Source organism: Protopterus annectens, chromosome 10.part0 (assembly GCF_019279795.1).
Source record: "Protopterus annectens isolate FY-2018-M chromosome 10.part0, PAN1.0, whole genome shotgun sequence".
Lineage (NCBI taxonomy): Eukaryota > Metazoa > Chordata > Ceratodontiformes > Protopteridae > Protopterus > Protopterus annectens.
Window position 1 is genome coordinate 1,610,017,700 of NC_056744.1, and position 25,996 is coordinate 1,610,043,695.

Here is a 25,996-nt window from a genome sequence, read left to right on the forward strand (position 1 = left end):
TTTGCACATTTATCAAGACCAACTGACATTCTTATATCATCTGAAAAAGTTTTGACCACTTGCAGTTGTGCTTTCAGTTTCTCAACTGATGAGCTATAGAGTTTTAAATCATCCACAAAAAGAAGGTCAGAAGTCTTTACACTTTCCTGTTTTCTGGGAGCCAGACTGTAGCCATGACCTAATCGGTTAAGTAGACAGCTTAATGGGTTAAATGCAAGACAAAGAGCAGTGGTGACAAAGAGTTACCTTGGATTATACCATGACCCCCCCTTTTAATATTCCAAAACGTGCATGCTGATTGGCCAGCGTGCACGTTGTAAATCGACATATACTAATGGAAAAAGGTCCGATCGCCCATACTTTTTCCATTAGTATAAGTCTTTTTTAAAACACTGTCTCGCTATGTTAAAGGAGTTTAACATAGCGGCACAGGTTTAAAAAAAGCAACGGAGATCTCCGTTGCTTTTTTAAAAGCTGTCTCGCTATGTTAAACTCCTTTAACATAATGACACAGTGTGTAAAAAGCAATAGAGATCTTGCTTTCTCTGTTACTTTTTTTCAAAACTGTCTTGCTATGTCAAATGGGTTTAACATAGTGAGACAGCTTTAAAATAAGCAATGTAGATTCTCCATTGCCTTTTTAAAGCTGTCTCGCTATGCTAAACCCATTTAACATAGCAAAACAGTAAAAAGCAATGGAGATCTTGCTTTCTCCATTGCTTTTGCCCACAGCTCTTATGTACTGCATAGGCATACGCATGCACAGCACATCAGAACTGCCGCAGAATACCAGACAGCTGTGGAAGGGCAGCAAGGAGGCATTATACAATGCCATTATTTAAGAAAAGTAATTATTTTTTTTCTTTAATAATGTCATTGTATAATAGCAATAACCCACTTCTGGGTGTGGGTAATGCTGGATTTACCCATGGCTGGCTTAGTTTGGTCCCTCGGACTTTGCCCCCGGGACCAAACCACACCAACCGTGGGTAAATCCAGTATTACCCACACCCAGGCATGGGTTATTGCTATAATATCCCCCTTTGAATTGTATTTCCTGGGATAATAATTTATCCTTTATCATGGCTTAACTGCAAAGTGGATTGCCACTGTTTCATGGTCACTGTAATGTAACTGATCAATGTAGTGCGTGTCTTATACATCTGTAAGTTCTCCTTTATCCATGAATGTGGAATGCTGTCAAATGCTTTTTTTGTAATCTATCCATGTCATACTAAGATTCTCCCCCTTTTTACAATTCTGCTTCATGACTTTATTTAACAACAAATGATCCTTTGTTTCATATGACTTTTGTTCCTCTTTTGTTCTATTGCCATGACTGAGTTTTCTTCTCAATGACTATAAACTCTGTTGGCATCAGTTCCAGTATATAGTTTATACATTCTCAGAAGGCTAGTTATTGGTCCTTAATTTTTAGGGTAGCTTGCATGTTCACTCGTAAGAAGGAGCATTGTTTTTTCCTGTTGTTAACCAGGTTGGTGTTTGTTCAGGATGTGCGTATAAGTAATTCTTACACAGCGCTAAACATTAGGGTTGCCACCTTTTCAAATGCCCAAAGTGGGACATTTTTTGTAGAAACGTCAGATTTTGCAAGGCAAAACATACCCACGGCCAGTACAAAGGACAGAAATTCACTTTTTTGCCAGAATAAAAGCTTATTCTTGTAGCAGTTGAGTTGCTTATTCTGTTTATTATAATATGTAGGTGTTTCAGATACAAAATAACTGTTTTATGCAACTATTAAAGAAAATATAGGAGATATTTTTGTCCTAAAATCTCAAGACATTTGTCATTTTTTCAATTTTTTTGCAGGACACAACCGCCCAAAGAGGGACTGTCCCTCGCAAAGTGGGACAGGTGGTAACCCTGCTAAACATTCATGTAAAGATGTTAATGCTTTTAGCCTGAAGTTAGGTACTTTATCTGGGCCTAGGGTTTGTACTGCCTTCACTATTTGTTTCTGAAATGTCTCCTCTGTGAAAGTCACTTGGTAATCAGATCACACCTTCAATAAGCATTAATGCTGGACCTTAATCCCAGGAATCAAGCCGTCTTTGGCACTTTGGCATTTCAAGACTCAGTCTTCTGAGCCTCCACTCAAAATGCCCAGGTTTACCCTAATCATTCATCATTATGCAATGCCTGTGCAGTAGAAAATGCTGACATACTTAATAATGTATGGAACTGCCACTTCTCTAAAAACCTATGGACATCTTTAAACTCCAATTTAATCTCTAAAGGATACATAAACAGCCCTATCTCCTGGGAATTTGGGATATAACATATACCTCCTAATGGGATAAACACCAAAGATATGAATTTTCAAAGTATTATCTTTATGTTATTGAAATTCTACATCACAAAAATATTGTGAAACTTAAAACCTCTACAGTGGGATACATTTAAAGATTTGGTATTACAATATTCTAAATGTTGTAAATTTTTAAATAACTCTCATCAAGAGAACAAGGTTTGGATACTAATCTCAGAAAAAAATCCTAAAATGTTTATCTTAGACTACTTTACTGCAGCCTTATATTTTCTCATCCATGATGCTGATGGATCTTTGACAAAGTTCATGCTTCCTTTTTACACATTCCTTAATATAAATCACATTGTACTTCCTTTTTTCACATTCCTTAATATAAATCACCTTGTTTCTTTATTACTCATTATAATTCTTTTTAAAGCAGCATGCCTTATAATTCACGCATGGTTGATTGTACATAATATATATAATTACAGAAATTTCTTATTCTTATTTCAATGTGATGCATGTGTTTTGTATTTATTTTACAAAAGCCAAATAAAATTGTTTTGCAAAAAAAAAAAAAAAGACTCGGTGTTCTAAGCCATTATTTTCTATGTTCCCTGTTTGGCCTCCCACCATGTCCTTAATTTTTTTTTTCCACACAGGATTCTTCCCAACAATTAACCAGTGCAGTCAAATGCAAAGGATATGTACTCACTGTATCGGCTGATAAGTGAGAAAGCCTACAGTGGCTGCTTAGTAACCTTCTGCCATCCTATTGGGTTTGGATGGCATTGCCATCCAGCATTTGCGGATGGAGTTTCTTGTAGGTAGGGCAAGTATATAATGTTGTATTTTTGCATTTTATGTGTCTACCAGTGAGTATTTTCTCACTGTGCAGGAGTCAAAATGGGGAGCACAATGGTTTAGTATCTCTTACTCCATCATGTAACATCTTAACATACATCATATTAAAGAGTGCAAGTGGTAACTGTTTGAAATCTTGGCACCTGAAACATCGAGTGCTGAAATATGAAAACTATGTGGCTGAAAATCTGATACCATTTCTCGGAATATTCCTTCTTTTTGAGCTATGGTGATCTCAGAGTTGGTGTGTGTATGTATATTATATATAAGTTTGGGAAGGCAGGGGGTAAAGAAGTTTGAAGGAAAAGAGCAATATTCAAATTTTGCTCTTTTTATTCAGTTTCGGTCTATATGTGCATGTGGGTGTGTGTGTGTGTGTATATGTATATATATATATATATATATATATATATATATATATATATATATACATATATATATATATATATGTGTGTGTGTGTGTGTGTATATATATATATATATATATATATATATATATATATATATATATATATATATATATGTGTGTGTGTGTGTGTGTGTATATATGTGTGTGTGTGTGTGTGTGTGTGTGTGTGTGTGTGTGTGTGTTTGTGTGTGTTTTTACATTTGTTTACCCGGAAAGTCCAACTGGGCTGAAACCCATTTTCAGCGGAGGCCCAGGGAAGGCTCCACATAGTAAAATTACATAAAGGCACAGCATACAATGAGAGAGACATGACATAGATATAAAATTATAAAAAGTGATACTTAATATTTTATTGTATCAATACACAAATAATAGATGTGGTCGAATATGGATAGTTTATCTGGTTTTCCATTAGTTTAATTAGAGAATTATGATGCAAGATAAGCCATGAGAAACTTGTTATAACTTTGGTTTCCAGTTGGGAAAGGGGTAAAGTGTGTATGTTTCCAGACTGGAAAGTAAAGCAAGAGTTGGAGTAGATAAGTCATTTTTCTATAAACAGTAGCTGTACAGTAACTATAAAGAAGAGAGAGAGGGGAGTAAGTCAGGGAGAGAGAGAGAGAGATTAGGATGAGAACTGGTTTGGGGAGGGGAGAGAGAGAGAACTGGAGGAGAGCTAATTAAGGGAGGGGAGATAGTAGATGGGACAGCAAGTGAAAAAATTAGGACATTGCATAAATTATATGCATGACCATGGATGCAAGGTGTGAAATGAGGTTAAAAAGTTAGTTTTATGAAAAGTGGATAAGTGGCAGCATTTGGTCTCACTCGACCTGGACTGTTACATGAGCAAAGCAATGTGTCTGTTAGGTACCTTTTAAGTAGTTTTTTAAATTGATTGAAGTTAACAGTAGTTCTAATTGAGGGAGGAAGTGCTTTTCAGGTTTTGGCTACTTGGGCGGAATATAGAAATAACCTGCAATGGTGATTTGTGTGTTGAGCAAAGAATACATTTACTGGAATAGGGTTGTAAAATGTGTAGGTAAGCTGGAGTTTTCTCAGGCTAGAAAATTTGTTTGTGGGCCATGATTAATGGAGTGTAAGCTAAAAGTTATGGTAGTTCTAACCAGGAGAGTTTTTTAAGTCATGACAATGGAGAGTCCTGTGAGCAGAGTCTGTAGCAAATTTTGCTATTTTGTTATAGCATGTTTCTAGTTTGTTTAAGTCTATCTTTTTAAGTTTGATAAGTATGGGGGAGGTGTAGAGGAGTGTTGACAGGCGATAGTTTCTGGCTATACCTACCCTAGTGGGTTCTACCAGAAATTTTGTGTTTCCTTATAATGTACCCATTTTTTGTGTATTTTGTTGATTGTTTGTGATATGTGGAGGTCAAACCACAGCTTATTATCAGTTGTGACTCCCAGTAGTTTTGTTTTCTGTTCAAGAGTAATTTTTGTATTATTACTAGCAGTGATATAAAAGGTAGATGGGGGGGTCTGTGAGTTTGGTGGGATGAAAGATCATAAGTTTGATTTTGTAAGGGTTAAGTATGAGCTGCAAATTGGTTAACCATGGTTCAAATTGGATGAAGAATTTTTGAGTTATGTCTTGGAGCTCTTGCATGGTAGATGCTGCACATATAAGTGTAGAGTCGTCTGCATATTGGATTATGGAAGCTAGTGCGGTGGCAGTATTGGGATTGTTAGTAAATATACTAAACAGAAGAGGGCCAAGGATGGAACCCTGTAGGACTCCTAATGTGACTGGGAGTAAGGGAGGTAAGTCTTGGAGCCATTCTACTGCTTGTTTACAACCTGTTAGGTAACATTGAAACCAGTTGAGTGCTGAAGGGCTGAGATGGAGGTTGGAGAGCATATTCAGTAGTTTATTGAGGGATACTGTATCAAAGGCTTTGGACATATCTAGGAAAACTGATGAAACTGTTTTCCACTCATTTCTAAATTGGCTGATGGTATTGGTAAAGCTAAGGAGGGCAGTCATGGTACTATGATAGGGCCTAAAACTATGTTGGGATTTAGCAAGTAAATTGCTGGTTGTGAGGTACTGCAGAAGTTGAGAATGAATGCAGCATTCTAGGAGTTTAGATAGTGGGGAGAGGATTGTGATGGGCCTATAATTTGTAAGTAAAGTTGAATTCCCACCTTTATGTAGGGGTATTACATGTGATATTTTCAAATGTTAGGGACATATTGTTCAGCAATGGACCGATTAATAAGTATTGACACAGGATAGGAAATGGCTTCTGCTGCTATTTTTTTAGAAATTCAGCTGGTAAGTTATTAGCTGCTATTGTGGTAGGTTTGAGTTTTTTAGGAGTTTTTTCTATGGTCTTTGTGGAAGTGGGCTGGAATGAGAATGTAATGTTGCTTTTGTTGGATGGAAAGGGTGTTGATGATGGCTGGGGGTGGATTATTTTTGGTTGCAGATAGAATGCTTTCAGTGAAATATTTGTTAAAGTGTTTGGCGATGGTTCCTGGTGTATTACGAAGAGGGGTTGAGGTTTGTCTGGGATGAGTGATTTTATTGATTGCGCTCCAGAATTTTTGTAGATTTTTTGTGTTTTCACTGTAAGTTAGTGTAATAATTCTTTTTGTTTGTTTTATTTGGTACTTTGCCTTGTTCCTGATTTGTTGATAGTCTATGCGATTAGCCTGACTTTTGTTAGAATGCCATGATTGCCAGGTCTTATCCCTTAGTTTAAAAAGGGTTCTTGTTTCATTATTTAGCCATGGTGTATAGTTTACTTTAGCGTGGATAATTCTGGCAGGTGCCATCCTGTGGAGTATATTTAGGAAAATAGTGTTAAAATGTTTTATGGTGGCATCTGGGGGCAGATGCTTCAGGGGAGTCTAGTTGCATTTTTTAGGGTGTTTATTAGATCTTGGGAGTTAAAATTATATATATATATATATATATATATATATATATATATATATATATATATACATACAGGCAAAAAAATGTCTACAGCTATATGAAAAAACAACACCAGAACCATATATTCAGCACTCAGTGTCTCAGGTGTTGGTATTTCAAATGTGAGTCATTCAAGTCATTGAAGGTGAAAGATGAGGTTTCAGAAATGTGCTCAGCTCAGAATAGCAGAAGTAGAAATCCCAACAGTTATCCACTGCTGAAGGCCTTCTCACAGATCAACTGGTATAATGAGTATTCGTCTATTGTCTCATGGGGCAGTCATGAGTATTAAAATTATATCCAAAAAGCACTCCGGATTCAAAAACACCAATCAAAACTTTTAATATTACAAAGCTTTCAGGGTTTCTCACTTCATCAGTTTAAAAAAAAACATTCAAAAAAACATCAGTTACTTAAATACTAAATTCAAATTTCATCACACAACACAGCCTCCAGTCAGAGCGCAGTGCTAATTAAGTTTAATAAAAGATTTAAAAAAAGTATTCATTACATAATTTTTAAAATTCAGCATCAGAAAAATACATCACCTGAATATTCCCAGGTAGTCTCCCATCCAAGTACTAACCAAGCTCAACCCTGATAAGAATATCAGGTGATGTAGTTTTCTGTTGCTGTGTGATGAAATTTGTAGGATGCCACAGGAGTCAGTCAGTGCTTTGCGTCCTACTGTTTGGTATATACTTCTCAGAAGTTCAGGTCAAAACTAAACGGCTGTGGCTGACCAAGTTTGCAGATGACTGCAAATTAGATGCGATCATTGAATCCCCAAATTATGTCAGTATACTCCAGGAGAGTTTCACACAGACCAACAACTGGTGTATTAGTCACGGTCTGAAACTGAATGCAAAGAAATAGATCATCATTCCCTTTGGCACAAACAAATGTCCCTTCACACTATCAAATCAATATCTATACCCTAAGTACTCATGAAGTGGTAAGAGACCGGGGATCACAGGTTGATTAGAATCTTAACTTTGACCACCATGTGTCTACTGTAGTAAGAAAAATTTTCTATGTATCACACTTGATTAGTAAAGGCATCACCTCGAGAGCAAAAAAGGTTATAACCCCCCTGTACTCTGCACTTATCCGGCCCATAATTGAGTATAATGCCACATTCGGTATGTACCATACTAAGCACCTGCAGCAATTAGAGAGACCTTCAGAGGTTTCTAACAAAGAAGATCAAGGGCCTCCAGTATGTGCCTTAGATGGACCAACTAAAGTCTCTGTCACTATACTCTGTATCGTATAGACTTCTTAGGGGAGACATATGCTTGACCTACAGAGCAACCCAAGACCCAAACCTAATGAACTTACTACTTATCCGTAAATGAAATGAATCTAAGACTAATGGTTCCAGGGACTTAAATATGACCTGTGACTTAAATAAGACTTGCTGGAGGGACAGATTTATCTCCCAGCGACTGCCATATCTTTGGAACAGGCTACCAATTCATGTGAAACAGAGCACCTCTATGACATTGTTCAAGAGCAACCTGAATGAGTGGATGGAGCACTGTAAATTCTTACCAGAGATAGCACCCAAAACCCTCCTGGACATGGGCAGTCATCTTTAAATGCAATATTGGGTATTAACTAGTACTTCTATGGTATTACATTGGGTTGAAACAGCTAGGCTTAAAATGACCTCCAGGTCAATAGCCTAGTAATCTCCTATGATCCCATGATCCAAAAAGTAACTGATGTTTTTTTCTGGAATGTTTTTTAACACTGATGAAGGGGAGAAATCCCAAAAGCTTTGTAAGAGTAAACGTTTTTATTGGAATTTCTGAGTCTGGAGTGCCTTTTGGATTTTACTTTTTGTTTTTATTGCCGTTAACTCAGTTTATTGGCTTCCTGTATCTGATTTTCCTTGTATTTAAATTATGTGGAACACTCTGGCATGCAGTTACTTCCTGTACCATTGAACAGGGTTTGATTCCTTCCAGCTACATTTGCATATTCACTTAAGCAGAGAGTGCTCCTGGGACAACCCTGAAAAAAGACGATTTGTCTTGGGCTTACCTGGTTAACAAACTGGTAAAATAAAAAAGGCATACAGCTGGGGAGGTTTCTTTTCATCCCTTCTTTGTTGATAATATTGTTACTGCTTTACTCATTTTTGTATTCTACTCTTGTAATTCTGATTTGAATATATGGCATGGATGATGTATCACTCATTTACTTCATAACTCTGTGTACACTGTGAATTTGTTAGAAGAATGTTTTGAAGACTGGATTCATAAACGTGTGTGCTTTACAATAATCATATCGTTTTGCATTTGCTCAGCTCATTGGTTTGGCCATATTGGCTTATAAGTTGCCTATTAATAACTAGTTCATCATCAGTGTCATTTGAAGATTTTCTTTCTTACATGCTGTCTTTTTGTTTCTCATAGCTATGGAGAGGTGGCAAAGGAGATTTTTTCCTTGGTTGTATGCTGATGGCAGAACTGAGCACACCATTTGTTTGTCTTGGAAAAATACTAATACAGGTATGTTTCATTTGTCAAATGAGACTGTTTTTCCTACGACAGTTTCACCTCCTTAGCCAGTCCTCACATTATCCTGTTGTGTAATCATACATTTTGGTTACTGTAAATCTGCTTTAGTAACATGTTTTGATTATTGTTTAGATGCAATGCTTACATATTTTCCTGCTTATATTTGGGGATCACAGTCAGTGTGGAAAAATCTCAAATGACTCCATCACAGTTCCTGACATTTATTGTCTGTCAGGCGGATACAGTTAACTAAAAGGCAAAAGTACCGCCATACTCCATAAAGTTATAAGCCTTTCAGAAAACCTCAGTCTGAAGGCAGCTGCAATACCCATGGTGTTGAGCCGGATGGCTGCATCCATTCAGATGGTTCCACACTCCATACTCAGAATGAGGGTTTTACAATGGACTCTCAGGACTCAGTGGGATCAAGTAACCAGCCTATGCTTCTTATGCTCAAGCTTTCAAGGAGTTGTATCAAGAACATGGTGGACAGATCCATGGAATCAATATGTAAGGATACCATTCATTTGACATACCCATACTGCCACAGTAATGATGGACATGCTCATTCTTGGGGATATCACCAGCCCACGACAGTCCATGATATGTGGATATGACAACAGGCCAAATCACACATCAGCATTCTGGAGATGAGAACAGTCCTCCTAGCTCTGCATGCATTTGAGGACTTGTTCCCTCGGGTGAGGTATCCATGCACTCTGACAGCATGCTGGTGGCATGATACATAAACAACCACAGTGGAACATGATCTTAACAACCCCACCAAAGAAGCCCCAAGGGCTTGGGAATGGACTATAACATCACATCGCCTTCTAATAGCAAAGCACATACTGAAGACATCCAGTGTGACTCAGTACAGGTTAAGCAGGCAGATATTGCTCCCACATGAATAGTTTCTCAACAAGACAGTAGCTTGGAGGATTTTCTGGAGGTGGTAAAGACCTTGTTGCAATCTCTTTGCTTCACCATCAATACAAAATGTGACAGTTTCTTCACCATCATTCTCAAGGGGGACAGTCACCAACAGACACATTCTTCCACAATTGGTCCAAAGGTCTCCCATATGCATTTCCACCATTTCCAGTCATAACTAGGTTCCCACAGAAAACCAAGACATGCAGAGTGAAGGTCATTCTCATATCTCCATTCTGGCCACCCTATATGTTGAGGCCTTATCTCAAAAGAAGGCCTGTTCTTTTTCCACAGTGTCCTTGACTGCTCTCTCATACATCCAGACTGCCTCATCTGAACATTCATTCCCTGTACTTAACTGTATGTTTTTTTCCACTTCCATTGGTGGTCAGGGACCACTTTCTCCCTCCTGAGGTCATCAGTCTAATAAATGCCTCCCAATGACCTTCATTAAGGAATGTCTACAAAGATAAATAGAAGAAATTTTCTTTTTGGGCTACTCAGCAGAATATAGAACTTTTTCAGGTTCTGGATATCAAGTACTTATCACCGTTTAATTCTTCATCTGAAATATGGCATACTCAGGAGTGCAGTACTAAGACCCCCTCCCCAATATGCTGCATTGCAATGTCAGCACCTGGTGGGAAGAGAACCCTCAGTCTTCTCATCTTCTAGCAAAAAAGTCAAGTCTGTTAAGTGTTGAGTTATTGATACGGCAATATAGACACCATCTCAGCATATGCATCTCAAGTGTGTAGCACTTTATCAGAATTATTCAAAAAAAGTGAGTCACTGTTCCATAAAAGTGCGTCTGGGAGCTATATCACCCTTTCATCAGGACCTTTCTTGTTCTTCCCCAGCATCTCATGAAGCATGCAAAGCATTTGCATAGCTTGGCCAGAACAGGGCTGTGTTGTTGCAGGAAAAAAAAGTATCAAGGTGACCAGTCCAACAGTTTCCAGTGTCTGGGTAGCGGCCAGATAACTAAGATTCTGCTAAGTATATAACTTACAATGTTCATCATTTGATCACTGTTGCAGTAGCCTTAGCTATATGGTTTCTATCCTGTACAGGATATAACAGCCAGCCAACCAGTCAGCTTCCAAAGCTTAAGGGCACCTTCCACACTCCCAGACCACTGAAAGCTCAAGAAGAGCTGGAGAAAATCAGCAGTCTGGGTGCCATCCTTTAGAGCTTTTTATCCTTTAGATCCTTTTTCATCGACTGAAGAGTGCTCTTTTTGCAGGCTTTCGAAGACTGACTGTTGGTTTTCTCTGTTGCTGGTCGGATAATTTCCCTTCAGGAAAAAAAATTGCCACATTTTAATTTTATGACAGAAACTTAATTTTCTGTGAAACAAGTTAATTTAAGCTAGGAAATTGTTGTTTACTGGATTGTCACCTGACTTTTCAGTCATTTTAAATTTCAAAATGCTACTTTTTACTTTGTGGAAAAAGTTGTTAAAAGTGTACTTTATTTTTATTTTTTCTAAAAACATTTGCTAAATTAATTTCAAGGGGTGGAGTAAGTGTATACTGTTCTTTTCATGGTGTGTTTAGTAGAATACACTACTTTTCTATTGCTTACATTTTTATCGACTGCTGCTATCAGTGTTACCTGGTTTTCAGGCTTTATTTTCAGCTTTACCATGGAACATCTTACTGGTTCCTTGGTCATTCCTTCCCCCGCCACAAAAAGACGAACATTTCCAAACAGACTTTGCCCTTTCAGCAGGCTTCAAATTTGCCTCAGCTGCGTATGGGTAACTCTGCTCTTGCCATTCTGGTTCCTGAGATCATTCATCTTCTACCATGGTTTCCACTGTAGCAGTCATTTCAGCCACCATGGACTTGAGGCAAGACACATCTTCTATGGATGTTAGAGTGTCCTTGATGGGCATGAGACAACCACTCTTTTTAGTTTTAAATTAATTTCTTTGACTTTATTGAAGATATCCCCAGTGAAATTCAGGAGTATTTGTTTGCTGTTATCACATGCTATTAGATGTCAGTATGGCAGACAGGTTGACATACACTGAACAGCAGTACTGTACCAGTGCTTACTACTGCTGCACATCCTCTGTTCATAATAACTTCCTAGGTCTATTTATGGCAAATGGGAGAGTCTCCAATGTTATCCGCATGTATGGATTTTAGTGTTGGTCGGTATTGCTGTTTCAAAGCACTTCATTCTTTAGTTTAAGTCTTGTTTGAGAAGTCTCTTTTTTACCACCTGTACTGAAATATCACTTATGAAATAGGCAAACTTTCATTTATATTAAAGTAAATAAACCATGTTAACAAGTTCACATTTACAAACATTATACCTTGCATATATTTTTCTCTACAATATAATCAATCCAACATTACATACATTTTTCAATTCCTGCCCTTTCTTAAACCTCATTCCTCCTCCAAAATATTTTCCTGCATGTATTGATCCCACAATTTCCCTTTTTTTGTGTAATTTGGTCCTACCATTTTCTAAAGATGCCACTTCCTGTTTTCTCTCTTACAAAATTCACTTCTTCAAGTACAGCTGCTTTAGATTTTGATTTCCATTTTCTAGTAATTGCTTTTCTGCAGCCACCTAAATTAAACTTACCAAAGCCTTACTGTCCCTAGGCAATTCAGATCCTGTATCCCAACTCACAAATGCATTCCTTAGTTACAGTCATTTGCTCACCCAGTATTCCTGACAGAGTATTCAGTAGGGATTTTTTAAAGTCTGCCAACTCATTACAGTCTGGAAACATATGCTTTTACACATCATACCTCCAATATTTGCCATCTATCTGAGGAAAAATTCTTTGGAATCTGCTTGGGATATAAAAGTAACTATGCAAACATTTCCAAGCAAACGTCCTAAAACTTCTTAGACTTTGTTGCATATTTGGGAGCCATACATATGTCTTCCCATTGTTTCTTTGTGAATTGCTTATCTAATCTCTATTCCCAATCTTTTCTGCCCTCCTCTGATTGATTCCTATAGTTATCATGCAATATTGGCATGGGAGAACCACCATTGTCAATCCTGGAGTAAGGAGCAGGGAATGACTTTTTGCCTGGCCAAGCTGGGTACCCAGTCCCTGGGCTGATGTGCCTGGCAGGAGTTGGTCTGTTTCTATGAAAAATCCTGTTAAGAAAAGGCAGAAAGTAAACATTTATGTTCCTCTATCACAGTTACTTTAGAATGATCTATTGGACTTAGCTCAGGGATTTTTGTTCAGGCTCTTGAATCTTGTCATCCTGGTTTTACTGGTAAAAGAAAATGGAATTCTTAATTTTTGAAGATTTCCAATATAATGTAGAGGTAGCAACTTTTTTTTTCTCCTCAAATGACTTGTTCTGATTCAAAGGAGAGTGTTTCTTCTGATGGTCCCTAGGAAGGATTTTCTTTTTCTAAAACCATAACTAGAATGAGCCACTTGTTCAGTGGGAACAAAACTATTATGAGTTATTACAACTGGAATTTCCTCAGCCTTGTCCTGTTCCTCCTTTACTTCCATCTTTGGAGGATGTTTTTATTACAGCCTGTAACATGTCCAACAGATAGCTTGCAGCCCCTAAGAAGCCAAATAGATTGTATACGGTTCCTGGGTCTTACAAACTGTTATTGTTTAATCCCACATCTAACCCTGCAGTTATTTCCTTGGCAAATGCCGCTACCACTAAACATTTGGTACATGTCAAATCTCTCCCCCTTTGGTAAGGATGAGAAAGCCCTTGACTGATTTTGGGGGAAAGTTTATACTTTTTGCACACTAAATCTTAGCTTTCTTAGTTGTCAGGCTCACAGTTTAAAGTTTTTGCTTGCATCATTTCAGAATATGAGGAATGTGAAGAAACATCTTCAGTGTATACACTTATCGCTTCTGTGTCTCACGTGCCCAAGCACTCTGAAGGATGCTTATGATTCAGCTGATGCCTCTTCTATAGCAGGTGTTACTGGAACTGTGGGTGAGAAATGTTGCATGGTTATGGTCTCAAAATTTACCTGAGGATCGTGAAACTGAAATTTTGAATTCTTCTTTGGATAAGGAGGTTGCTTTTGGACTATCTGCTGATGCGGTTCTTAAAAAGTGAGATGAGAGAGGGAAAGTGTTACAAGAGGGGACTCAGATTTAGGTTTTCAGCCTTCCTTCTCTGTGTTTGTTAAAAGTTTAGGCACATCTACCTTAACATTTTTTTATAAAAAGCAAAATAAGCAGACACAGCAAATAACTAGCACTTGGTTCACAGTCACATGCTGTCATTAGTGTTACAGTAGGATAAATAAGAAACTGTTAACTTACAAAAAGGAAAATATTTCAAATCTTTTCTAAATCCTCAATTGCAGGTCCTCCAAAGTGGGCCACTGCGTTGTAAAGCAAAACAGAACATGACATATGTATTTGTCTCATAAACAGCATATCTGAAGAGTATTATTTGTGGTAATAGATAGTGAAGTACAGAATTGCTGTTCGTAAAAATATGGAAGCACATATGCTTTAGTAAGTGTCCATCTCATGGGGAATGGGATGAAAGCAGACCCTGTCCCTAGATTTTTCTTTTTATAGAAAATTAATTTTGAAGAGCAAAACCAGGTAAAAAAAGTCACACACTGGGATTTTATTAATTGTAAAGACTGCTTGTTATAATAGCAGTTGATTAGGGTAAGACACTGGGAAAATGTGCAGCAAAATCTTATAATAAAGAAAAAAATATTAGGAAAACTAAGCAGACATGCTGCCAAACTTTTGCAGTCATTTTTTTTTCTGATCTGTTATTACCCCCATTTACATCAGATACCTTCTTAATATGAATAGCATGTTTTCTGACTATTGTTACCATCATAAGAGGATCAGTATCTCTGGCAGTTTACCTTTAATTATTTGTCACCCAGGGACTTGTATTGCTGGCAGGATGTGTTTAATAAGCTTGTGATTTAGGAAGTGTTTTGTTTCCTTTACAATTTGCAGAATGCCCTAGGCCCACCTTGAACACGGATTTGTATGTAACATGAACCACATACCTATTACCTTTCCAAGGAAGATGTTTGAGAAAGGGATAACTAGACACAGAAACCACAAGGTGGCATCTTGTAATGGTTAACTCATATTTAGCCATAATAATAATAAAATACATTTAAAAGGAAACATTAATTAGAATGTGTTTGCCAGCACATACAGAACAATATGAACATTAATATTTTATTGTTTTTTTTTAATGGAAAAGGTTTTACTGCTACTGCATTACTGTTTAAGGAAAAAAACATTTTCTTTTTATAGAAAGGTGTTGTCAAGATTTATACTTTAAAACGTATTTTAAAGTTAAGAAATGGTAAAAAATATACAGGATGCTGGTCTCTGGAAATTATTTGTGGTCATGCCATTTCATTGTGAAGTACTTAATGTTTCATGGTCACAATTTTATTTACCTCTTAAAATGAATAAAGAAAAACATAAGTTTAGATTTGGGGAGTGAATAATCGATCTACCTTTCCATATGTGAGAATATAGGATGGTGTGTGCACAAAGACAGGGCAGAACTGTTTTGGCTAGACCACTATTCTTTCCATGGATTTTGAGTAATGTGTCACAGGCACAGAAGTAAGGAGAGTGCACATGAAAGTGGTATTCAGAGGCTGCTCGAATCTTTTGAGGACTATCATCTGTGCATTAAGTCATAACTTCTGGGTTTGCTGACATAGTGAAGCATCAGTTCTGGCAATGTTTTTAAGTTGTCTAGTCTCCTCTTGTAGATATGTTTAGGTCTTTGTCTGTCATCTGCTCTGATATTAGCTTGTGTAAGTCTCCCACGTAGACAGCTCTGGCTTAAGCCATCTTCATTTAGTCTTACCACTTGTGAAATCATTTGTCTTTTGGCTGTATTTTTATTTGGAAGCAGATGTTGATCTTCTGACAATTTCTTCTCTTGGAAGTATATAGTCTTTGCATATCCATTCCTTTTTTCTCCTTCATTATTTATTTATTACTGGTCATACATGCTAATACAATTCGCATTCACTAAACCAGGCCTTTTCCTAGTTTATCGGAACTGAGTTATTTTAATTTTACCTTACCGATTGTCTTTATACTATTACTTTTCCTAAGAAGTCCATTAAGAAATCTGTGCCCTTTTGCTTTGAAGAGGTCTCTCTGTGGAAGAGTTAAAGCAAGATGCTAAAGTTTGTAAGACCTTAAAGTAAAGGCAATAGGAATTTTACAACCTGCAACACTGAAAAAAAAGAATAAGAAATTGAGAGAAAGAAGAACAGCAAAAAAAAAAAAAAAAAAAAAAGACTGACCATGTAAAAGTTGTTTCTGTCACAACCAATGTTTGTCCATAGTCGCACAGGCTATCTTCTAAAAAGATAGCAATAATATGTTGCAGAGACTTTGAGCAGTTAACTCTTTTATGTTTTAAAGCTACATTTTCAGGGACTGGCATATTTAACTGAACAGTTGTTGAGAACACATGCAGCATACGTAGTCAAGGCCTTTGGCACTATTCCCACACAGTTATTATTGACAGAGCTGTAAATCTGAATATAAGTCCGTATGTTGTGCATTGGAGAGCTGATTGCCTGACAGAACCTATGTGACTATAGAGTTGCAGGTTTACAATGGTGTACATTGTTGGGCCATTTCCTATCTGATATCTGCTTTTTGGAATCTCAAGCCAACACCCCTGGCCTATGGTTATCTAAGTTTGCAAACAACTGCAAACTGGGTATTGCTGTTTGATTCTTCACTGACTCATAATTACTCCAGCACAGGTAACAGTTGGTACAAAACAATGGTCTCAAATTAAATGTGAAAAAAAAATGTAAGCAGTAAGAAAAACATTTCCACAGCATACCATATAGGCAACATACCCCTCCAAACAGGCAGTTGTAAGCGACCAAGGCACTCTTGTTGATAATTCCTTATCTTTTGACCACCAAGTGTCTGTAGTAGTTCTGAAAGCCTTCTCTGTGCTTATCTGATTTCCATAGGCATTCTGTCTAGAGCCAAAGAAATCCTATTTCTCATTTACTCATCTCTTATATGACCCTTTAATGAATATAATGATCCTTTTGGAATGTATTTGTCTAAACATATCCCTGTTTGACAGATTTCAGAGATTCCTAACTAAAAAGATCAATGGTCTCAAGAGCCTCAGTTATCTGAACTGACTAACAGCCCTTCCTCTGTCCTTGGTGTCTTTATAGATCTTCCATGGTAATCTGTGTCTAGCCTTTCGAGCCATGAAAGATCTGACCCTCCTTGACCTCCTATTCCCTCACAAACAAATTAAACTAAACCTTCATAAACAGATAAATAAGACACATTGGTGCAATAGATTCATATCCTAACAAATCCCACCACCCCTGGAACAAATTTCTAGTTGTGTCAAGTAGAGTAGCACCTTTGTTATCTTGAAGGTAACCCTAGATAACTGAATGGGTAGCCTCAGATTATTCCACAGTCTATTCTGTGTTGCCCTCCTTGAGGCTGGAGGTAACTTTTCATTATGGAGTATTGGCTATGCTTGTAATGAGCTGTAGACTGCCTGGTACTTACCTATGAAACTGTGAACCCCCGTAGAAAAAATAATCATCACCTTAATCCAAGAAATGCATACAATCAACACACAGTTCTGCTATGCAACACGCCTGACTATGGTCTAGGATTACCAGTGGGTGATGGTTCTCTGAGTTTGCCTGGCTTGGAGAACCATCGTAAGGAGTCACTGGGATCTAGATGTAGTCTTTTTTACTTATATTCTGAAGTTTACGGGTCCTTTGTCATAGTGGAATGCTTTGGTGGAGCAGCCTATTTCAGTGCAGCTCTTGGGACAGGTTGAAAAGAAGCCATAGAGAATGTCCTGAATTTGGCAAAAAAAAAAAAAAAAAAATAGAGATTTTTCTCCCAGATTTTCCTAGGCCTGAATGGGATAAGGGTGATTTCCATCCTATTCGGGACCTCATTGACAACTGGAGTGTTCAGATCCAGATAGTCACACTCCTGGTAATTATGCCTTTTTTCCTTTGAGAGTGTTGCTGGGTGATGTCAATGACGTGAAGTCACTGACTTTTACTGATATGATTGTTGCCTTTTCGTATACCAGTGTTTGGGGTTTACACAGTGGATCCTTTGGTTCACTTTGGTTGGACATAATTTTCAGTCAAGGTATTATAATTTTGGCTTTCCTCAACACCTATAATCTTTACTAATTTGTTGTTTCCTTCCCTTGGCTTTTCCCAGTTAGGGGTCGCCACAGCGGAACTCCAGTCTGCTAATGATTGGCAGTGGATTTTTACGGTGCCAAGTTGCCAGCCGGATGCCCAGCCTTCAATTAAGGCACACCCATTCATGCACGCACCTACCTGCATGTCTTTAAATGTCACTCGACCACTGAGAGGACATACAGACTCCACACAGAAGGTGCTCCAGCCGAGAATCGAACGGGAGAACCTCTTGCTGTGAGGTGACAACGCTAACCGCTGCACCACCACGGCCATATTTACTAATTGGTTGGTTATGGAGTCTAAAACCTTGTAGGAGAATGATTTCTTGGGATTCCCATATCTAAATAACTAGCTTTTGGTATCCTCTTACAGCGACTGCCTGGAGGCAGCCCTTCTTTAAGTGCTTCCATGGATACAGTCCTTAGAGGGCATCAGAAATGGAAAGAAGTCCTACTCAGAGGAAATATTTCATCAAGGTGGAGTCAGCTATTCTCCAGTGTTAATTGCTTCCACACTTAGAAAGGACCAAGGAAGCCATGGCCCTCGTCACCTGGGCTAGGTCACAGTGCAGAGCCTAGGTTTAGATTCCGTTGTGCCTTCTGAGCATGATTGTTCCACAGTCTCCACAGTTCCATTTATGCATTTGAGGATATAAGTGTTGCATTGACCTGTGATGTCACACTGAACTGTGATGTCACACTGACTTCAGAGCCACTACTCACTCACAGATCTGTTGCTGACATAGGAACCTTGGTGCTGGGCCCTAGAGAAGTGTATTTTCTTTGTAGATCATTTGGTGGGCTTTATCATTCTGCAGCCAAATTGAATGCAGATTTTGATAATGGAAGCTTTACTTGTGTGCTGGAGAACTTGCCTAGACTCCCCCATTGTGCATAGGATGTGGTGTTTTTTGGATAGGAGACTTGCCATCAACCATCTGGAGTTTAGATCAGTGGTGCTGGCCCTGAAATTCTTGGATAAACTGCTGCATCGAATTAAGTGTTTACTTGGATAAAATACATTAACAGCAGCAGTGACTTTGTGTTTTTCCTGTGTTGGTATCAGTCCTTTTATGTTTCACCACACACAGACACACACACACACACACACACACACACACACACACACACACACACACACACACACACACACACACACACACACACACACACACACATATATATTACTGTATGTGTTTAAAAATGTGGCGTCAGATTTGTGCTGTTGTTTTTTTATTTACATGAGGGTACTTGCTTCTGGTAAGATGACAAAATATCAGGTTCCAGAGATAACTGTGATTAACTGTGATTAAATAGACAGCAATTTACACCAGAGTTTGCATTAGATAGGCATGAAGACATCCTTGAATGTTGGATTCTGCTGCAAAATGCTGAATTGTAATTGACAGAGAGCCAATATCTTACCAAAGACCCATCAATGAGGAAACTGTCATAGATCAACTGATATAGTAAGACTCTATGTATTAATTTATATCATTTGCACCTAAAAAGCTGATGCATTCTACAGGATTTGAAGGGAGTTTAAGTTTCCTTATAAAACATGAGACTGACTTCCCTAGTAAACTGACCTAGCTGCAACAGACAGATACAGAAAAACAGTGGCTCTGAACACCTTTCCAACTGGCAGAGAAGGTAGAATCCTACATTGGTTTAGGAAGAGAAGAGGATTTATACAATTTTCTGCCCTAAGCATTAGGACCATTAAGTACCAGCCACATATGATGCTGTACCTCAGCTGATATTCTAAAACAGATGACTGGCAATACACATTGTTGATGGTTCTGTTCAAAAATGTTGGCCCAAACTGTGGATGAGGTGATCACATTTCATATCATAGGGCTATGATATTGTTTCTGCGATTTTCAAACCTGTTGCCATGTGTGCTATTTTGCAGAGAGATGCTTAGCTTGGAGTCCAGCCTTCCTCTGAAGATGTAAATGGTCAGCTTCTGATATCTCATCTGGATAAGAGGGTTTTTTTTGAGTCTCCTTCATAAAGGATATTGAAGGAATTAAAGGAAAATTGTAAAGACTATGGAACATGTTAAGTAGATGTTTTATCTAACAATTCCAAAATATTCCACAAACTTTCCTAGAAGACAATGGTTTGTCAGTCATTACACAAATCAGGTAGCAAAAACGTAAACAAATGAAACTATCAAAAATAAACTTTAGGCCTCAAAATCAAACTGTTAGCAGCAGTAGCAGTGAGTGTCTTTTCATCCCTCCACATATCTCCCTTAACTCATTGGTATCAGATAACATCAGGCAATTGAGTCAGTATGGTAGTTGCAGCAGATCACACCATAAAGTTTCATGCAACTGAAATCCCATGGCTCATTCCACCTACACCAAGAGATCAAATTCACATGACACTACTTAAAATCTGACAGCTAATGGATATTTTACTCTATTTTAGTTTATTTTTGTCACTTGATCGGGGTAGAACACTGATTTCTCTGGACCATTTTCAGGTTCAGACAGCAGTTACAGAAAAAGGCATTATGATATACACACAGTTAAAGCAGTGTTAACAAAAAGAGCATAGTAATAAACAATTTGCTAATATTGGCAGAAAGAGGGAAAGAGATTCCATTCAGTGTTCTTCCTAGTGCCAAAGAAAGAATGTCAATGAAGACTCATTCTAGTCTAGAATGAGTCTTCATTGACATTCTTTATTTGGCACTAGAGCTCATAAATTTGAACAAATTTATCAAGGCAAAAAAAATTCAAGAAAGTGATACTTCTCTCCATAACTCTAAATGTTTCAGATTTCAAAATCGGAACAGCAGCCTTCACAGACCATGGCAGAGGGTCCAGTATTGTAGAATCAATAACTCCCAAGATTGTATCACCTAAAATTTAGCAATGAGGTAAAATCATCCTCAATAACTGAGAAACACGTTTTATAGGTATTATGCATAAATATGCAAAGCCTGCCTTATGTAGTTGTTTTTCATGATCTCACAGAGGGGTTTGGCTGTGTGCTGCATGACCCACTGCAACTGCCTGTTCCTGCCTTCTGGGTTAATATACTAGGAGAGAAGACCAGCTAGCCTTTGCAGCTATAGCAAACAGACCATTCTGCATTTTCCTCCCACTGTTAGTAGTAGCCATCTGCTCATTTTTGGTCACTTTCTTAGACATTCTTTTGTCACCAAGCCTAGCTTATGAAGATTTACTACAGAAGTAATTAAGGGCCTTACAGAAACAGATGCTTGGTGCCAGAGCTATGGGGTCAAGCTCAATGCCAAGAAATGTATTGCTATCCCCTTTGGGAAAAAACATGTACCCGTGAATTACCACATAGGTGGCAGTACACTAAACACCGAAAGTGTGATAAGAGACTTAGGGACACAGGTGGACAGTGGTTTCACCTTCGATAAACACATCACCACAACAGTCAGGAAATCCTTCTATGTAGCACACCTCATCACTAAGGGCTTTTCATCCAGAAAAAATCATTGTCCCACTGTGCTCATCCCTCATTAGACCCATTATAGAATACAATGCCCCGTTTGGTATGTACCTCTCAAGACATCTGCAACAACTGGAAAGGCCGCAGAAATATAAAAGAATCACAGGCCTAAAGCAGATGCCCTATGCTGACCATCTAAAAAAACTCCAGCTATACTCTGTTGCATATCGTCTACTCAGAAGCGATCTATGCTTAACATACAAGGCCATGTCAAACCTTGAGTTGTTGGACATGCTGCACTTAAAGAAATACCAATCCCTCAGAGCCACACACTCCAGGGATCTAAACCTTGTCATCACAATGAAGAAAACATGCTGGAGGGATAGGTTCCTGACCCAGAGACTCCCCAGACTCTGGAATAGACTGTCCATACATGTCAAGCAGAGTGCCTCCTTGGCCCTCTTCAAAAGGAACCTTGACGATTTGGATGGGAGATAGGAAATTCACTCCGGGGATCACATCAGTCGCCCTGCTAGACAGGGGTCCAGGGAAGTAAATATTGTGGGAAGAAATAGCCAGGGAATTGTTATGGCTAGGCTTCTATAGGCTCTAGGGCCGATAGCCTAATACCAACCTATGAACCTATGAACTTTAGTGAAGCCGTCTTGTTCACTACTGCTGAATACTGATAGTATTTCCTCTCATCTGCTAGTGCCACACAAGCACTTGCTCCCTTGGTGAGATACATACATAAAGGCAGTGTTGCTGTACTGTTCCCTTTAATTCATATTGTGCACTGCACTGTATCATAAATCATTTTCTTTCACTAGAGAAGCACAATATATCACTATTATTAGGATATCTTCAACCTAGAGAGTAAATACTAGGAGAAATCCAGTCTGTTGTTAACTGCCTGTTGAATAGGTTCATGATACTCGTCATTCAATTACTGTTACATTTGACTAAGTAATATGGGGAGTATCTACTAAGGAGTGGACAACTGGTCATCTTCCAAAGCTTTAGGGCACCTTGCACATATCCTAACCACTGTATTGCTTAAGGAGAGTGGTATAAAATCAGTAGTTTAGGCATCAAACCTTCATAACTTTCAAAACTTTCTTGCCTTCAAGAGTGTTTACTGATACTGGCTTCAAATGATTGATGTTCAGATGTTACTTCTTCAGAGTTGAGCACAGCTGAACACTCCATAGGGAGAATATCCTCCGATTTTACAATTATTTTTTTGTGAGGAAAATTTAAATTTTTGTTTAAAATTTATTGGTAGGAGCAAGGGCTAGTGTTACTGATAGCTGTAAGTAACAAGTTTTACCGTAAATCTCACTTTTTCAGTCAGGTGGTAAGACCAACTTACCAAAACTCTGCTACTCGCTTGTCAGGCACTTTTTTTGATACTGATGTAGACCTGGGTCCTAGCTCCTTGGTTTTTCCCACCTTTAGCTGCAAAAAGAGAACAGTTGTACTGGAGGCTTTGGTCTTGACTCTGAATTTCTCTTTGCCTTGGCTGCTGATGAGGGACTCCACTCTTGCTATATCAAGTTCCTCGGACTGCTCAACAGTTTCTTTCAGTCCCTTTGATGCTGATCCTGAGGAAACTGCTAAGGACAAGAGGCACACATGTCCCCTGCATCTGTTCATCTGTCCACTTCAGACAAAGGAGAACCATTATTGTAAGCATCAGAGGAGAGAGTGGATGTTTTTCCTTTCTGGAGACACTCTGAGGAATATGATTCCTATTGAAACGTCCATTCATCAAGGCTGTCTTCTTCTAGGGGTTTTCCAGGAAAAGGAAATGTAAAATTAAGCATTTTTCTTCACCTGACTCCCCGTCACCTAGGGCAGACAAGGAGGATTTGCCGGGCTTTGCTAAAATATTATTTAAAGCCTTTTAGTCTTTGCTTTCTGAGTCTTCCCTTCATTAAAAAAGAAAACAATGTTCCTCTCTCTCAGCTTCTTATTCTTGGCCTGTGGGACAGGAATTAGATTTAAGCTGTGGCTCTCAAGTTACTACTCCACAGAATGTGAAATCTGACTCTGAGGAAAGTTGCTTTCAGATTCCCACCTGAAGAGTTGTCTTTCTTAATAGCATTGCCAGAATGAAGGAGTTAGTTCAATATGAACAAAAATAAATACAACAGTCCCAGCAAAGATAATATGATTTGCCACAGGTGGATTTTCCTCAGCCAGCAACTGTTCCTTTTGTTTTTCCAGCTTTAGAGGATATTTTCATTCCAGCTGACAGTCAACCATTTGTTTCCAGAAAGTCTGATTAATCATATAAATTTCCCTAGGCCCAAAAATTTATTTTTTCAAACATTAGAGCAAACCCTGTGGTGATTTATCTTGATAAAACCATCTGCCAGATACATTATGGTAGCTACCCTATTCCTTCTGACAACAATGGGAAAGTCTTTGATAGGTTTGGGAAGAAATATATACTTCTTCTACACTTTGGCATTCAGAATAGTGAATTGCTGGGCTCTCATGTTTAAATTTCTGGAGGCTTCCTTTGACAATATGAGAAAATTAATTACTGATCTTTCTTCCTTAGAGATTAAGACATCTCTGATTTCCTTACGTCTTCTGGATCTCAAGTAACTCTTTAAGTTGTTATGAAAATGATGATGCTATTTCTATTGCAGCTGCCTGGGTCAGCAATTAGAAGATGGATTTGGCTGTGTTCTCAGAAGTTACCAGAGGATGTCAAAGATGAGCTTCTGAATGTTGCACTTGATAAAGGGATATTATTTGGCTCTTCTTCTGCTGTGGTCCTCAGATAATTTGAAGAAAGGGAAAAGCTTCTTCAGGTAGTTACCCAACATTTTTAACCCTGCATGACAAAATACAACAGAAACTCTCCTTCCACTTTAGGTGCCTTTTATAGGAAACAGAATAAGCAATTCCAACAAGGCACCGGAAAACAAAAGTTTAGAAAGCAATGGCAAGGAGGTTTAAAAAGGGGTAGGATCCTCCAAAAATCAAAGATAATCTAAAAAAACAGACTGATGGTATATACCCCATCATATTTTTCCCCTCTTCACCTTTGAGTTTCAGTAGAGCCTTCCCAAAATCTCAGTCTTTACTCCTCTATGGCACCAGATAACTTTAGGCACTTGGGTTCTGAGAATCATTCAAAAGGACTACAGCTAGCAGTGGCACTCCCATCCTCCTTTTCAATGATTTCCTTTGCATCTGTCCAATAAATCCTTCCTATTTCCTCCTATCCTAGATTAAATGCTGTCTCTCTGGAGATCATAGAACCTGTTCTCCTAGATCAGATAGGGAAGAGTTATCAAGATTTTTTCCTGGTACCAAAAAAGCAGGAACCTGAAGAACTTTCCTAGAATTTTATTTTCTAAATCATCACATCAGAATTCCAAAATTCCTAATGCTGTTTCCACAACCTTTTACCATTCATCCTCTCAGTTTTCTAGTAACTCTGGGGATAAAGCATGCCTTATCATTTAATTCCATTTCTCAAAGATTTCAGATGCTTTTTTATGTATTTCTGTGTCTGGTTTATATTCCCAGTTCTCTGTTTACCCTTTGAGTTGTCAACAGCTCCAAGAGTGTTTACAGAGTGCCTGGCTCCGGTAATATCCCATTTCAGGTGGCAGGGCATTCACAATTTTTCCATATTTAGGTGAACAACTTATTTCTGCAGATTATTTTAAAAGCTTTTAAAAAATATTTGGCTTGAGTAAAAAACAAAAAAACCTCTCAGTCTGGGCCTTCAGGTGAACCTAGCTAATTTTTTCTCATTCCCTCTCACATGGTAGTATTTTTGTAATGTCTGCCAGATACATCCCTCATGATGGCTTTTCTTCCTCAGGACAAAGAGGTGTTTTACAAAAAAACAGTTTCTAATATTTTTCAATCAGACTCTGGCATCTGCCAGTGAATATTTCAGGATTCTTGTTTTCTTCTCCTCTAGAATTCTCATGATTTATTTTGCTAGACTTCACATGAAGGGAATTAAGTGGTGCATCAAATCAGTTTGGAGCCAACACATGTACCCCTGAAAATTTCAGATCTCAGTGGTGGGGTATGTTAAATGAGGAGTTACTCTGGTTGGTGAACCAGATGTCTCTTATCCCAGGTCTCTCTTTTTCCCTTCCAGTCCCTACTCAGTATTTAATCACAGATGCCCTACACTTTGTTTAGTGACCTGTGTATCAACAGGACAAATTAAAGTACATTAATGTCAAAGAAATGATGGCACTAATTAATGCTCTCAAATTTCTAAACCATTTTTGGACTCCAGGCCCTGTACTAATAGTTAAAGACAACACCACAGTCAAGTGGTACATTAACAGTCACAGGGGAATCAGATCCTATTTCCTTTGCAAAATTCCTATGGTAGTGTGGGAAGTAGCAACCT

At 38.2% G+C, this 25,996-nt stretch overlaps 1 protein-coding gene across 1 annotated transcript in view; it reads left to right on the top strand.

Annotated features, from left to right (window-relative positions):
• The window catches only part of TLCD3B (TLC domain containing 3B), a 538,067-nt gene that overhangs the window by 455,606 nt on the left and 56,465 nt on the right, over positions 1-25,996 (top strand). The window contains exon 4 of the mRNA XM_044086293.1: positions 8,909-9,004. Within this exon, the coding sequence (XP_043942228.1) occupies positions 8,909-9,004 (96 nt within the window). The remainder of the gene's footprint in view (positions 1-8,908; positions 9,005-25,996) is intronic.